At 36.2% G+C, this 12,804-nt stretch overlaps 1 protein-coding gene across 1 annotated transcript in view; it reads left to right on the top strand.

Annotated features, from left to right (window-relative positions):
• Window positions 1–12,804, top strand: part of sorcs3a (sortilin related VPS10 domain containing receptor 3a) — a 287,711-nt gene that overhangs the window by 215,549 nt on the left and 59,358 nt on the right. The window contains exon 7 of the mRNA XM_053477444.1: window positions 8,148–8,266. Within this exon, the coding sequence (XP_053333419.1) occupies window positions 8,148–8,266 (119 nt within the window). The remainder of the gene's footprint in view (window positions 1–8,147; window positions 8,267–12,804) is intronic.

The following is a 12,804-nucleotide window of genomic DNA, read 5'->3' on the forward strand; positions in this document are numbered from 1 at the left end:
TCCCTTGTACTTTTACAAAATACAAAGGAGGATTATATATAGATATTTTACATTTTTTTTCTCAGAATCCTGACTTCAATCTTATATAAATCCTTCTGAGAATCAAATTCAGAATTCTGAGATTATGGAAAGTCATAATTTTGAAAAATAGTCAGAACTCAAACATTGTTGTTATGGAAGAGACAGAGGGCCACCATAAAAAACTAAACCATCAAAATTAAATATTTATTTAATTACTTAAACTATGTTTATAATTATTTAAACGATGTTTCAAAAGATGAAACGAATGTTCAGTTTTTAGTTTATCTAAAATTCACAATAATTACACTGATGTGATGGTATGTAAACATGGTAACAGTAAAGATTCCCTAAAGAAGATCCATGTTTGATTCCCGCCTCAAGGACTGTGTGAATGGAGTTTGCATGTTCCAGCTGTGCTTGGTGGGTTTCCTCTGGTTATTCCGGTTTCCTCCCACAATCCAAAGACATGCAGATTAGGCTAATAGGTGTGAATGCTGACAGGAGGTCCTACCACAGGCAAAAAAAAAATAGGAATAAATACAATGGTAATCAGCATTGACATCTCTAGGTGGGCTACAGATGTTCCTATATGAATTGATGGAACAATAATAATAAGAAGAAGTTTGTTTAACGAAATTTGATGGAGTTGTCTATTTTGGCTGTTGCCAGGTCTATGTGATTAGTATCTATGTGTGAACACCTTTTGCATCTAAAACTAAATAAATTCCATATCAAAATCACCATTTTTCTACAGACCTTGTTAACGCCAGTTGGTTCTGTTTCTGGATGTCCAACAGATTTGCAAAGTGGTCTACAAAGTTCTTAATTGTTATTTCTGTACCTTCTGTGCTTTCTCTCTTTCTCGAAACAGCATAAATTTTTCTTTCAGTAGTTTTCAAGTGATTCATTTGTGCATTTCTTTTCACACCCCGTCTATCCAGCTATATTTTTCTTTATTTAACACCATCTCCTTGCACCGTACCTTCTGTATCTGATTCTGTTATTTCCATCCCATTTTCTCCTCTCTTTTTAATGAACTATCACTTACCTGATATTTACTTCAACTAGTAGAATTTTGCTTCAACCAAGTAAAAACTCTCACCTCGCTCACTTTTTTTTTTCTTTTCTATCTCTGTCTCACACAGACACAGACACGTCTCACACCTTTTCCTCAATCCCTCGATCACTGTGTGAAGAAAAAAGGAAGTGAATCCTCTTTCCCAATTACTAAAAGAAATCTGACTCACCCTGACAGTCAGTAAGCCGATGGATATATTTCAAGGTTGGGGGTAAAGCCGAACCCCTGAGGCTGCTGGACTGGATTATCTTTAAGATAAATACGGCGCATGATAGCTGATTAATGCCAGCCGCAGTCTGTTTAATGTCAACCTCACAGCTCTTCATAACTCTGAATGTCAGTTAGTGAAGTTCTCTTCATATTTGAGGGTGCCTGTGGAGTTTTAGAATAGGCAAAAGAAAGGAGAATACGCACAATAATAAAAAAGAATAAGTAAAGTTTTTTATTTTACTTTGATGGCAAGAGTTTAGTGGAGGTCAAAGTTCTACACTAGGTTGAAATTAATGAATAAATCACCTTGATATGACACTTGGTTTCCTTATTTAATTATACTTTTAGTGAATAGTTTTTCTTTCAAATCGACAGTCGGCCTGATTCAGCAAGTTGTGTGCATACTGTATACTGTAAATCTACACTGAATTTTTTTAAGTTTTAAAAACACTAATTTATTAATATTTATGAGTGTGTGTGTGTAGGTGTGCTAAAATACGGCAATCACCCTTTAATGACGGAGCTTGACCATGCTGATTTGCATTTAATGATGACCACAATGCTCCATAAAAGGCCAATTTAAGTAAGCGGAAAGCACAAAATTGATAATAAAAAGTTTTTTTTTTTTTTTTACTTTCTTGGAGGCAGAATAAAAAAACTATTATTTCGAAGTGTTTTGAGCAGAGTCATACTGTAGCACCCAAACCGACCAGAATATGGGGATAAGTTATGGAGGTGAATTCAAAGTCATCCATCCTGTGCGGTATAAGTGAGGTCAAAATAAAATGATTTGACATCAGAAAAAAAAAAAAAAAGTTTTACTGCTGATCGACTACGTTTTTTTGCTGCAGGGAAAGGCCAAACCATGACAAAGCTTTTTAAAATTGATGCCAAACTAGATGCCATGGCAAAACAGAACTGACTCACAAAACAGTCCTCATCCTCTGAAAGTTATATTGGTTTCTAAACATTCTTTGCCTCTTAAGGGCATCAGGACCAGCAGTTTTAGTTCTAATATTTGCACCACCTCACCACCACCAGACCAACACACCATCCTTTTATAAACAAGCATTTATTACTAGTTGAACAACTAAACTTATTTGTCTTAAAGTGGATTTGAGTGGCCCCATGGTATTGTTAGGTCTGATCGTACAGGGCTTCAACCCTGCATATTTTAAGCTTAGCCCTGAAAATATTCCTCCTTGTGGTGGAGGTGTTTTATAGCAAACTATCAGAAAGGCTTAGGGAGAGTTATAGAGCAGAACTTTACTTGCACTCAGTGTCCGAGGGAAGGGAGGGGGAGTAATTACGTGGCGCACGCAAAGCTGGAAGACGTGCACACCTCAAGAGAAGCTCTGGTGATAAAAGCCAATTTAGTTTTCTGAGCTATTTTAAGAAGAAAAATAAAGGGGAACGAACTGTCTAGCCAATTTGAGGTTCTGTCATTCCATCAGATCAGGTCAGATTAAATAAGTTTCACTGGCATAACTATAATAATGTTATAATGTTATTTCCAAAGCTCTTGTCTAATTTTAACAATAAAGGAACAAAACAGCAGAAATGGTAGAATTAACAATGTATGGTAATGAAAAAAATGAAAAAGAAAGCATTTGCGTACTGCAGGGACAGAAAAAGAGAATGGAGAGATTGAAAGATTAGCCATGCTCATATTGCAGTGGATAAACTGCGCCATCCTGGTATTAGCAGGGATAATGCGATCTCTCTCTCTCTCTCTCTCTCTCTCTTTCTCTCTCTCTCTCTCTCTCTCTCTCTCTCTCTCTCTCTCTCTCTCCTGTGTGTGTAAAAAATGGAAATAATACAGTGGTGGCCAAAAGTATTAGGAAAACATATGCCATGTATTATGGTTCCCCTTGTGCACAAAACAGGTGATGTTACTAATTAATTTTCGCCTATCTGCCTGAAGAGTCGTGCTAATTAGAATCAACTGGTTTAGTTAACAGACGGAATAAATAAGTGGCAGGACTTTAACTTTACAAAGCTGGGGTGTTCATCTCTGCACAAAAATGACTAAAACAAGGGAATCCTCAAGTGCATTGCGAACTTCTATGATAAATTTCTGTACATGATCTTCAGGAAGCAATCATGCAGGCATGGGTTGAGCGAGTGACACTGCAGACGTCTTTAAAACTCAGTGCCCTGCCGGGGTCAGTAGGTTTTAAAAGAACTTAAAACTAAACATTAATTTTAGTATTATTTTTAATCTACTTTTTAATCTACTAAAATAAAAATATCTGAAATTTAAAAAATCTTATCGTGATTGTATGATTTAAAAGAAAAAAAAAAGATTCATTCAAATATTTTGAATTTTGTTTTGGGCAAGATACTTTTTTTTTTTTTTTAGACTTTTAGACTATTTAGAATTATATAAAATGGTGTATTTAAAGATATCTAACTCGTGCATTTAAACTTCAACCAGGGCAGCACAGTAGCTGCGCACCTCCTGGGTCGAGGGTTTGATTCCTTCCTTGTGTCTGTGTGCTTGGAGTGTGCATATTGTCCCTGTGCTTGGTGGGTTTCATCTTACAGTGGGCTAATTGCCATTTTTATTTCCAATGCATGTTCTTGGGTGCCCTCCAGAGGATAAGCACCCTGCCAGGTGCTCTACACAACCCTGTACGGGATAAGCGGTACAAAAAATAGTGTTTAATCCATATATAAAGATGCGGTGACACATTGCAAATTATAAGATTCCAAGCCAACCGATCAATGTTTTCAAGCTTCCGTTAGTCTTGGTAAAGTATATACACTCTCAGGAGGAGGATATAAAAGTTTTTTCACAATTCACAGTATTTTTGTAAACACACATACAAACAGTTATGCATAAATCTTTTCCTATCCAGCTTGATAAATGGGGCCCACTGTTATATGACTTTGTACTTTGTCGGCAAGTACAGCTTTAGGGTGTCTATAGTAAAAAGGTAATTAGCTTTTTTTCCAGCATTGTGGTTTAATTTTATTCCTATTCCTTTTGGCAAATCATCTTCAATTCCTCAAGGTTACAAGAGTCCCTCTGATGCACCTGCAGATTCACAATCCTCCATAAATAAAGGTATGAGATTAACTAGGCCATGCAAGCACTTTAACCTTCTTTTTTTAGAAACAAATTTTAAATATAATAGAGCATACATAAGGTGCTCATGTGATGTCCTCTATGTGAGGAATGAACCTTTTAATGAAGTTTAAAGAAAAAATATCATTAATTAATAATTTATAGCCCAAAAAATACCAGTGAGCCTGGGACTTGTGGGAATTTTTTTTTTTATGAATATAGACATTAAACTGAATGACATTTAAAAAGGATATCAAGCGCAATACAGTGATGCGACTCTTAGCCGTGATAAAACATTTGAATGGTGCAAACATTTAAAAAAAAAAGGCTGTATATCCGTAAAATGATGATCCCGGCTGAGGTGGCTCTGAGCCCATGGCAGTATCGATCCAGAGTGAAAAATCGACGGCTAACTTGTCACCATTCTTAAAAATCGATGGCTAACTTGTCACCAAGTTGCAGAGGAGGCGCATCTGTCTGCATATACGTAAAACAAACATACGAATGAAAATTAAATAACAGAAATGTAAATGGTAGAATCCTAGTTACCTCTCACAGTATGTCCAATAGACGGCATGGTGGCTTAGGGGTTAGCACTTTCGCCTTGCAAATTCAGGTTCCGGGTTTAAATCCCACGTTAGCGTCTCTGTGCATGTATGTTCTCCCTATGGTTGTTAGGTTTCCTCTCACAGTCCAAAGACATACAGATTAGGCTAATTGGCATTTCTAAATTGCCTGTAGTGTGTGGATGAGCTTGTGTGTGTGTGCCCTGCGACACACCATCCAGCGTGTACCCCGCCTCTTGCTCTAAGTCTCCTGGGATAGGCTCCAGGCCCCCTGCAACCCTGTATACAGTATAAAGCTTTATAGACTATGAGTGAGAGTATGTCTATTATTATAGTGTATTTAATAGCAGTCAAGGAGGTTGAGAGTCAAAGTGTTTACATTACATTAATTGTTGTGCAACGTCTACAAAACAAGTAAGATCCTTTTATCACTTTAGTTTTAGCGGTCATAACAATTGTTCCCTTGCCAATCTTTCTTTTCTTTTTATCTCTTTCTCGATGGTAATACGTCTGAAAAGTGCAACCTCATTGTCTCCTTAAGATTTTGCCATAAAAGAAAACCGTTGACACGTACAAAATGTTGACACCTTGAATAAACTTTAATTAAAAAATTTACAGAAAGCTTCATCATATCAACAGTTACAGTCTCTGTGAATTAGTACAGCAGTCTTAAGTGTAAGGTATCCGACATTAAAAAGTCAGAATGTTGTATGTGTATTCAACTATAATGATTTCAAAACATTTGCTTATATGAGAAATTATGTTTAAAGTACAATGCATGAAAAATGTCCCTATTCAGATGGGTCAAATTATTGGCCTGCGTCAAGTACCAAAAATGTAAAATTACTGGAACTGGGTTAAGAACTGTTCAGAACTTACAGCAATCTGTAAGGACCATGTTGAACCTTCAACTTTAATAAAGGAATAAAAAATAATCATAAACTCACTCACTCTCACCTTGTATACTGCTATATCCTGTATTCAGGGTCGCGGCGACCTGGAGCCTATCCCAGGAGGTTTAGGGCATGAGGCAGGGTACACCCTGGACAGGGTGCCAATCCATCACAGGGCACACCACACTGACAGCACACACATACACACTACAGGCAATTTGGGAACACCAATTAGTCTAACATGCATATCCTTGGACTGTGGGAGGAAACCGGAGTACCTGGAGAAAACCCACCAAGCACAGGGAGAACATGTAAACTTCATGCACACAGAGACGGGAATCAAACCCGGATTCTGGAGGTGCAAGGTGACAGTGCTAACCACTACACCACCATGCCGCCCTAAAAATCATGAACTGAGAACACTTAGTAAAGATGCATAGTAAAAAAGCTCACAGTAAAATCCATGGTCATGTTTTAATAGTGAAAGTAAGAGCATTTCCACATGCACAATGTGATGAGAATTTACAGGACTGGGACTAAACAGCTGTGTGGCCAAAAGTGAAACCAATTAGAAAAAATAATTACTACGGACCGGACCATAAAGATTGGACTTTGGAGAAACCAAAGGGCAATACCAGAGGGGTAAATGCATCAGGGTAAGAAGTGAAGCACAGGAAGTGATGCACCCATCATGCATAGTGTCCACTGTACAAGCCTTTGGAGTCAGTGTTATGATCTGGGGTTGCTTCAGTCGGTCAGGTCCAGACTCAGCAACATTATGTGGTAATGAAATGAATTCAGCTGAAGACCTGAATGTACTGAATGACCAGGTTATCACATCTCTAGAGTTTTTGTCCTACAGGCATATACTAGTGATTCTTAAATAAGTGGTTCAGAGAGGAATGATTTTCACACTTGAACTGGCCACCACATTGTTGTAATAGAAGCTATATAATACTTAATAATGTCTGAATTAAAGCTATTAGGTTATTGCCTTGTAACATGTACTGGTTGGTATATTGCAATTTAAAAAGTTCATAAACTACTACTTAAAGTGGTGGCTAAATGTATTAAGATAAAAGTGAAAATCAACTCTCAAATTTGTAAAATAATGGCAATCAAGATACTAAGAATTATTTATTTTATGCAATAAAATTGCTATACAACAATCAATATATAGTATGTCCTACTGTATGCTCCTGAAAATCTGCTAGATTCAGTAGGCATGGAGTTAAAAAGATATCCTCAGTTAAAAAGGTATCCTCATGGTTGTGTAATTGCAATTTTTGGTGCAGAAGTGGACTCCTCGGCTTCAGCAAGTAAAAGTCCTTAGTGACGTAATGTATGTGTTTCATCCTTTACCCTAACCAGGTGATCTTAATTAGCACAACTCGTCAGCCAGACAATAACTGTGAATCTAGTTAAATAACCTGTTTTTGTGCACAATGAGAAAGAAATATATATATATTACACACACACATACACATACACACAGTGCAACTTCACACTGCATCTTTCAGCAGGACAACGACCCTTAGCACACAGCTAAGATATCAAAGGAGTGGCTTCAGGACAACTCTGTGAATGTCCTTGAGTGGCCCAGCCAGAGCCCAGACTTGAATCCGATTGAACATCTCTGGAGAGATCTTAAAATGGGCTGTGCGCTTCCTATCCAACCTAATGGAGCTTAAAAGGTGCTGCAAAGGGGAATGGGCGAAACTGGCCAAGGATAGGTGTGCCAAGCGTGTGGCATCATATTTAAAAAGACTTGAGGCTGTAATTGCTGCCAAAGGTGCATCGACAAAGTATTGAGCAAAGGCTGTGAATACTTGTGTAAATGTGAACTTTTTTTTCACATTGTCAATATGGGGTGTTATGTGTAGAATTCTGATTTTTTTTTTTATTTAATCAATTTTAGAATAAGGCTGTGACATAACAAAATGTGAAAAAAGGGATGCGTTGTGAATACTTTCCGGATGCACTGTATGTCTGACATAAAAAAGAGCCTCATACATTATAAAAAATACCCATTCTAGCATACTGTGCAACTACAATCAATGCATGCTTCTGTGAGAATGTCACTGTACAATGACTTTAAGTGCTGGAAATAAGCTGTATGTGAACATCTTTTTTTTTTTGGTTGGTTATGATGATGTATCTTTTATATATTTATAATTTATTTTAAATCCAGCATTCATATAAAAAGATGTAACCACAAAATACCATGACTGAGAGTAATATTTTTGTTGTAACACATTTTCTGACCTGTGTTTTTTTTTTTTTCCCATGTGTGTGGTCTTTCTCCACAGATTGTCAGTACATGACGTGCAGAGCCCAGGCTTGTTATGAATCAAGTAGGACGTTCCCGTTCCCCGGCTACATCGAGCCAAACTCGCTGGTGGTTCAGGATGAATACATCGTCATTCAGGTGTGAATTAAGGAGCTCTCAGTACCAGATTGCACCTGTAAGCATGACACATAGCTGCGAATGCTCATCCATCTATTCTCCTTTAGAATCAACCATATGGTATGTGCCATATCTAACGAAAATCCATAAAGTATTTATTTACGGTTTGGACACTTTAGTGCACAACATTGTTGTAGCTGACAGTGCAATTTATTACTGCTAAAATGGATGTTCATAAAATGTAGTCCCTGTGCTAATGAGGCTGTCCTTGAGAGATAAAGTATACTGATTATCACATTAAAAACAGCTTACTGTTGGTTATTTAGTTAAAAACATCTGGTCATTATTTCGTTGTCGTTCTGTTCATAGCTTTAAATTTACTATTGCACAAAAGTCCATAAAAATCTGTGTTGAAGCTTTTAAGTATTAAAATGCAGCACACCTTGTTAGTCTGAACGTAGTAATATTTATAGATAATATGCAGCCTTTGATTTGTGTAATGGAAGTCAGACTTCAAGTTATTATTCAAATTCTAATTGAAGTACATGAGGCTTTGACTTTTACAGAGATTTTTTTTGCGCTTGTATCCCAGGGCTGACCTGTGCACCAAATTAATCATCATTTTGTTCCAGAGTGGATCTCACAGAGTAATGGGCTGAATTCAAAAGTACTCTAATGAAATTTTTCTGCATGTTTTAATTTCTCTCTTTTGCTCAAGTATGATTTAGTGTGACACTGGATATTGTTGAAAAGCAGCTTGTGTGCTATTTAAATCTGTATTATGCTGGCAAAATGTTCTCTCTGAAGATCACTTTGCAGCTCATTCCTTAAACCTCTGTTTATAAAGTATTTCTTGCCAGGAACATGAATAGTGTACAAAGTTCCAGATAATCCTCAGGCAGTTTTGCCATTCTGAGCTGAATGCATGACTTGATATCTGGGGCAGCAAGGCTTGATGGTTAAGACCATGTGCCGTTGATCAGACGGGTGTACGTTTAAATCTCAGAGCTGTCCGGAACTAAAGTCAGATTTTTGACCAACTTTTTAAAAAAATGTATAATTACTTATGCCCATAACACTAAATATATACAGTATTTAGGTCTAACCGAGTTATGTGATTGGACAAGAGGCATTCCACAAATGGTGATAATACAAAATAACAGCACTGGGAATGGTGAAAGAAGGTCTGTAAAGAGCGCCTTACTGAGGATAGACCAACTTCCTGTGATGTGGATATAATGTGATCCACAAAGCTAACTAACTTCTAAGACAATGCTGAAAAAAACTAATTATAATCTGTTGATAATAAATGGTGTTTGTGGGACTTTTGTATCAAAGCAGCATCATATTTGAGACCATGCTGGATATACAGTCATGTTCAAAACGTAGTACATTTTTTTAAAATTCTGTCCGTCTGATGTGAAAACATAATACAAATCATCTAATTGTAGCAGTCTTAGTAACAGGCAAATAGAACCTCAAATAGAACAAATAACAGCATAAAACCTTTTCACTGTGCAATTATTTATTTTGAAAGATGAAAAAGAAAAAAAAAACATTACAGCACAATTAGAAGAAGACTGAACAAGTACAGTTAGTTTGAAAGGGTTGAAATGAGAAACCTCTTCTATCTAAAAACCCTACATAAGACAAGCAAAACTGCTTCTGAGCAAAAAACAAGGCTTCTGCAACAATGTCCTATGGACAGATAAGACAAAGTGAAGTCATTTGGTCTTAACACTCAGCGACATGTTTGGAGAAAACCAAACAGCATTTCATCAGAAACATTTTATACACACTGATAGAGGTGGTAGGGTAATGATTTAGGCTCGTTTTGCAGCCACATGACCTGAGCATGTTGCAGTCGACTATAAACTCTTCTGTATGCCAGAGTATTCTGGAGGCAAATTTTTATTCTGTGGAACAGCTAAAGCTTGGTTATAACTCAGTCATGCAATAAGACAATGATCTGAAGCACAGCAGTAAAAAAAAGAGAAAAATAAAAGATTCATGTTTTTGGAATGGTTCAGACCTCAACTCTATTGAAATGCTGTGGTAGGACTTTAGGAGAGCTGTGCATACGTAAATTCCCAAAAACCTCAATAAACGGAAGCAATGTTGTAAAGAAGACTGGGCGAAAAAAATTTTCACAATGATGTAAAATACTGATAAAATCATATAAAGTAGCAAACAATTAATTCTACTAATTTAATACATCTATAAGCTTTAGAATTATGCGTAGGTATTGCCCACATGTTTTTTTTATGGCACAGTGAAAAAACATTAAACTGTTGTTTGTCTGAGGTTGTATTTACACAATACGAAGACCATAGAATATTTTTTTTTATTATACTTTCACACAAAAACACATAGAATTAAAAAGAGGGGGGTACTAACTTTTGAACACATCTGTAGAATGGTCATTATGCCTTTAGCACTCAGGCTGCAATCTCTCTTTGGTGATATTTTTTAATTATAGCCCTTACTTAACTTTAATATGGCCCTCACTCAGTGGTCTAATCATCAGGAATTTTAACCTTGAGTTAAAACCAGCACCTTTCTGGCTAGAAATGTGCCCTTAATTTCATAATGAGGGAGGCAGAGAAGGCTGGAACAGATTGTGGTGTTGACACGGCATTAAACTGGCAATTATCCCAATTATTTGTTTGTTTTTTCTTTTTTCTGGAACACTGCAAAGTGGACTAACAAGCAACATGTGCCCGCCTTTGGGTATGTGCCATCTTAAGATGAAAGCCAGAGGCATTTCTCAGTCAAGCTAAAGATTTCAACTGACAAGGAATAATGAGGCTATTGATTGTTCTACACGATATTTCCCAAAAACTTTGGCAGCTGTGAGGCTCATCTATACACATCGTTCTTGTTCTAGATGTTGAATAGACTCTTAAATTAAAGTGATAGGAAAGGTGTAGTGGTTGAAGATTGAAGAAGCACCTGTGTCGGTACTTGTTTTTATCAAATCCTGTACTTGCTCTATGTAGTCCGTATATGTGGTAATTTAAAAGCTGACATTTCTTTTTTTGTTAATATGAATGTTCAGTATACAGTTTATACAACCTGCAACTATTTTAACATAGTCAGTTGTAAAAATGTAAAAGAATAATGTAACATTAATATAAAAAATAAAGTAATATTATGAATTATTTCTTAAACCATAACTGGATGTATTTTTAAAAGTAGTTACACTAATAAATCACAATGGATACAGAGCCATACCAAAAAAGCTTTACACAAATAATGATGTTATTATTATGGGTGGTTTGGTGGCTTTCGCTTTGCACCTCCAGGTTCTAGGTTCGATTTCCATCTCGGGTCTGTGTGCATGGAGTTTGCATGTTCTCCCTGTGCTTGCTGGGTTTCCTCCCAGAGTCCAAAGATTACATCCACATGCAGATTACGCTAATTGGTGCTCCCAAATTGCCCATAGTGTGTGAATGAGCAGAATGGGTGTGTGCCCTGCGCTGGATTGGCTCCAGGCTCCCTGCAACCCTGTATACAGGATAAAGTGGTATAGATGATGAGTGATTATTTTAATATATATTTATTATTATTATTATTATTAGATACACCTAAAAACTGTGACATAGTCATTAACCTTTACTGATTTATATCTGAGCAATAATACAATCATAACCACAACAAAATGTCTTACATTACAGTTAAAACAGTCTGTTTGATGGTCAAATGAAACCAAAATCTACCTTTTTTGGCTTTGGAAGATAAATTATCTAATGATACGATATGTATGCCCACGCCCTTATCATCCCTGCCAGAAGATACTGTATACTAAACTCCAAAAAGACCATGTGTTAATTCTTTTTTTCTTGTAATTTTAAGAAACTGTATATACTGTACTATACATTGGGATACACCTCAACAAAAAAAAAAAAACAGCTTTGGCTGCTTTATTGTACAGTATAGTAAGTTACAATTCAAGTAATAATTCATTTTGCCATATGTGATCATGGTTGTGATTTGGGGGGGAAAACAAGCTTTGTTATCTAAATAAAACATTTTTGTTATATTCAGATCACAAAAGGAAAAAAAAAATAATATCATATAGCCTTTCTGAACTTTTTTTTAAAGAGTTGATCTTAGACAGAACTTTCTGCAAAATAATAACCCCAAACCTTTACATAAATAATTGATTTAAGTAAAACAGACATATCAATATGTAAAAGCTGCACAAGGCCAGAATCATTTTTCCGAATGTACAAGAAGCATATCTACGCCGCCTTCTCTCCAGGGAGCTTTCCTTAAATGTTAACTGTATGCCTGCTGATAATGTGAAATCATTCTTTAAAAAAGGCTTATTTTTTTAAAATCATTTTACCAGTGTTTTTATAGCATCTCTGTATGTTTAAGCAAAACATATTACTTTTTATGACACCTTAAATAACTCCAGTAAATTGCATGAATGAGAATGAAACTCTGCAGCAATTAAAAAAGGATACAATGCATGTTTCTATAGGAATTATAATTAATCAATGTTATTCACTTAAGGCTATTGGTTTTCATGTTATAATTGATCAGTTTACCAG

This window comes from Clarias gariepinus, chromosome 18, assembly GCF_024256425.1.
Source record: "Clarias gariepinus isolate MV-2021 ecotype Netherlands chromosome 18, CGAR_prim_01v2, whole genome shotgun sequence".
Classification (NCBI taxonomy): Eukaryota; Metazoa; Chordata; class Actinopteri; order Siluriformes; family Clariidae; genus Clarias; species Clarias gariepinus.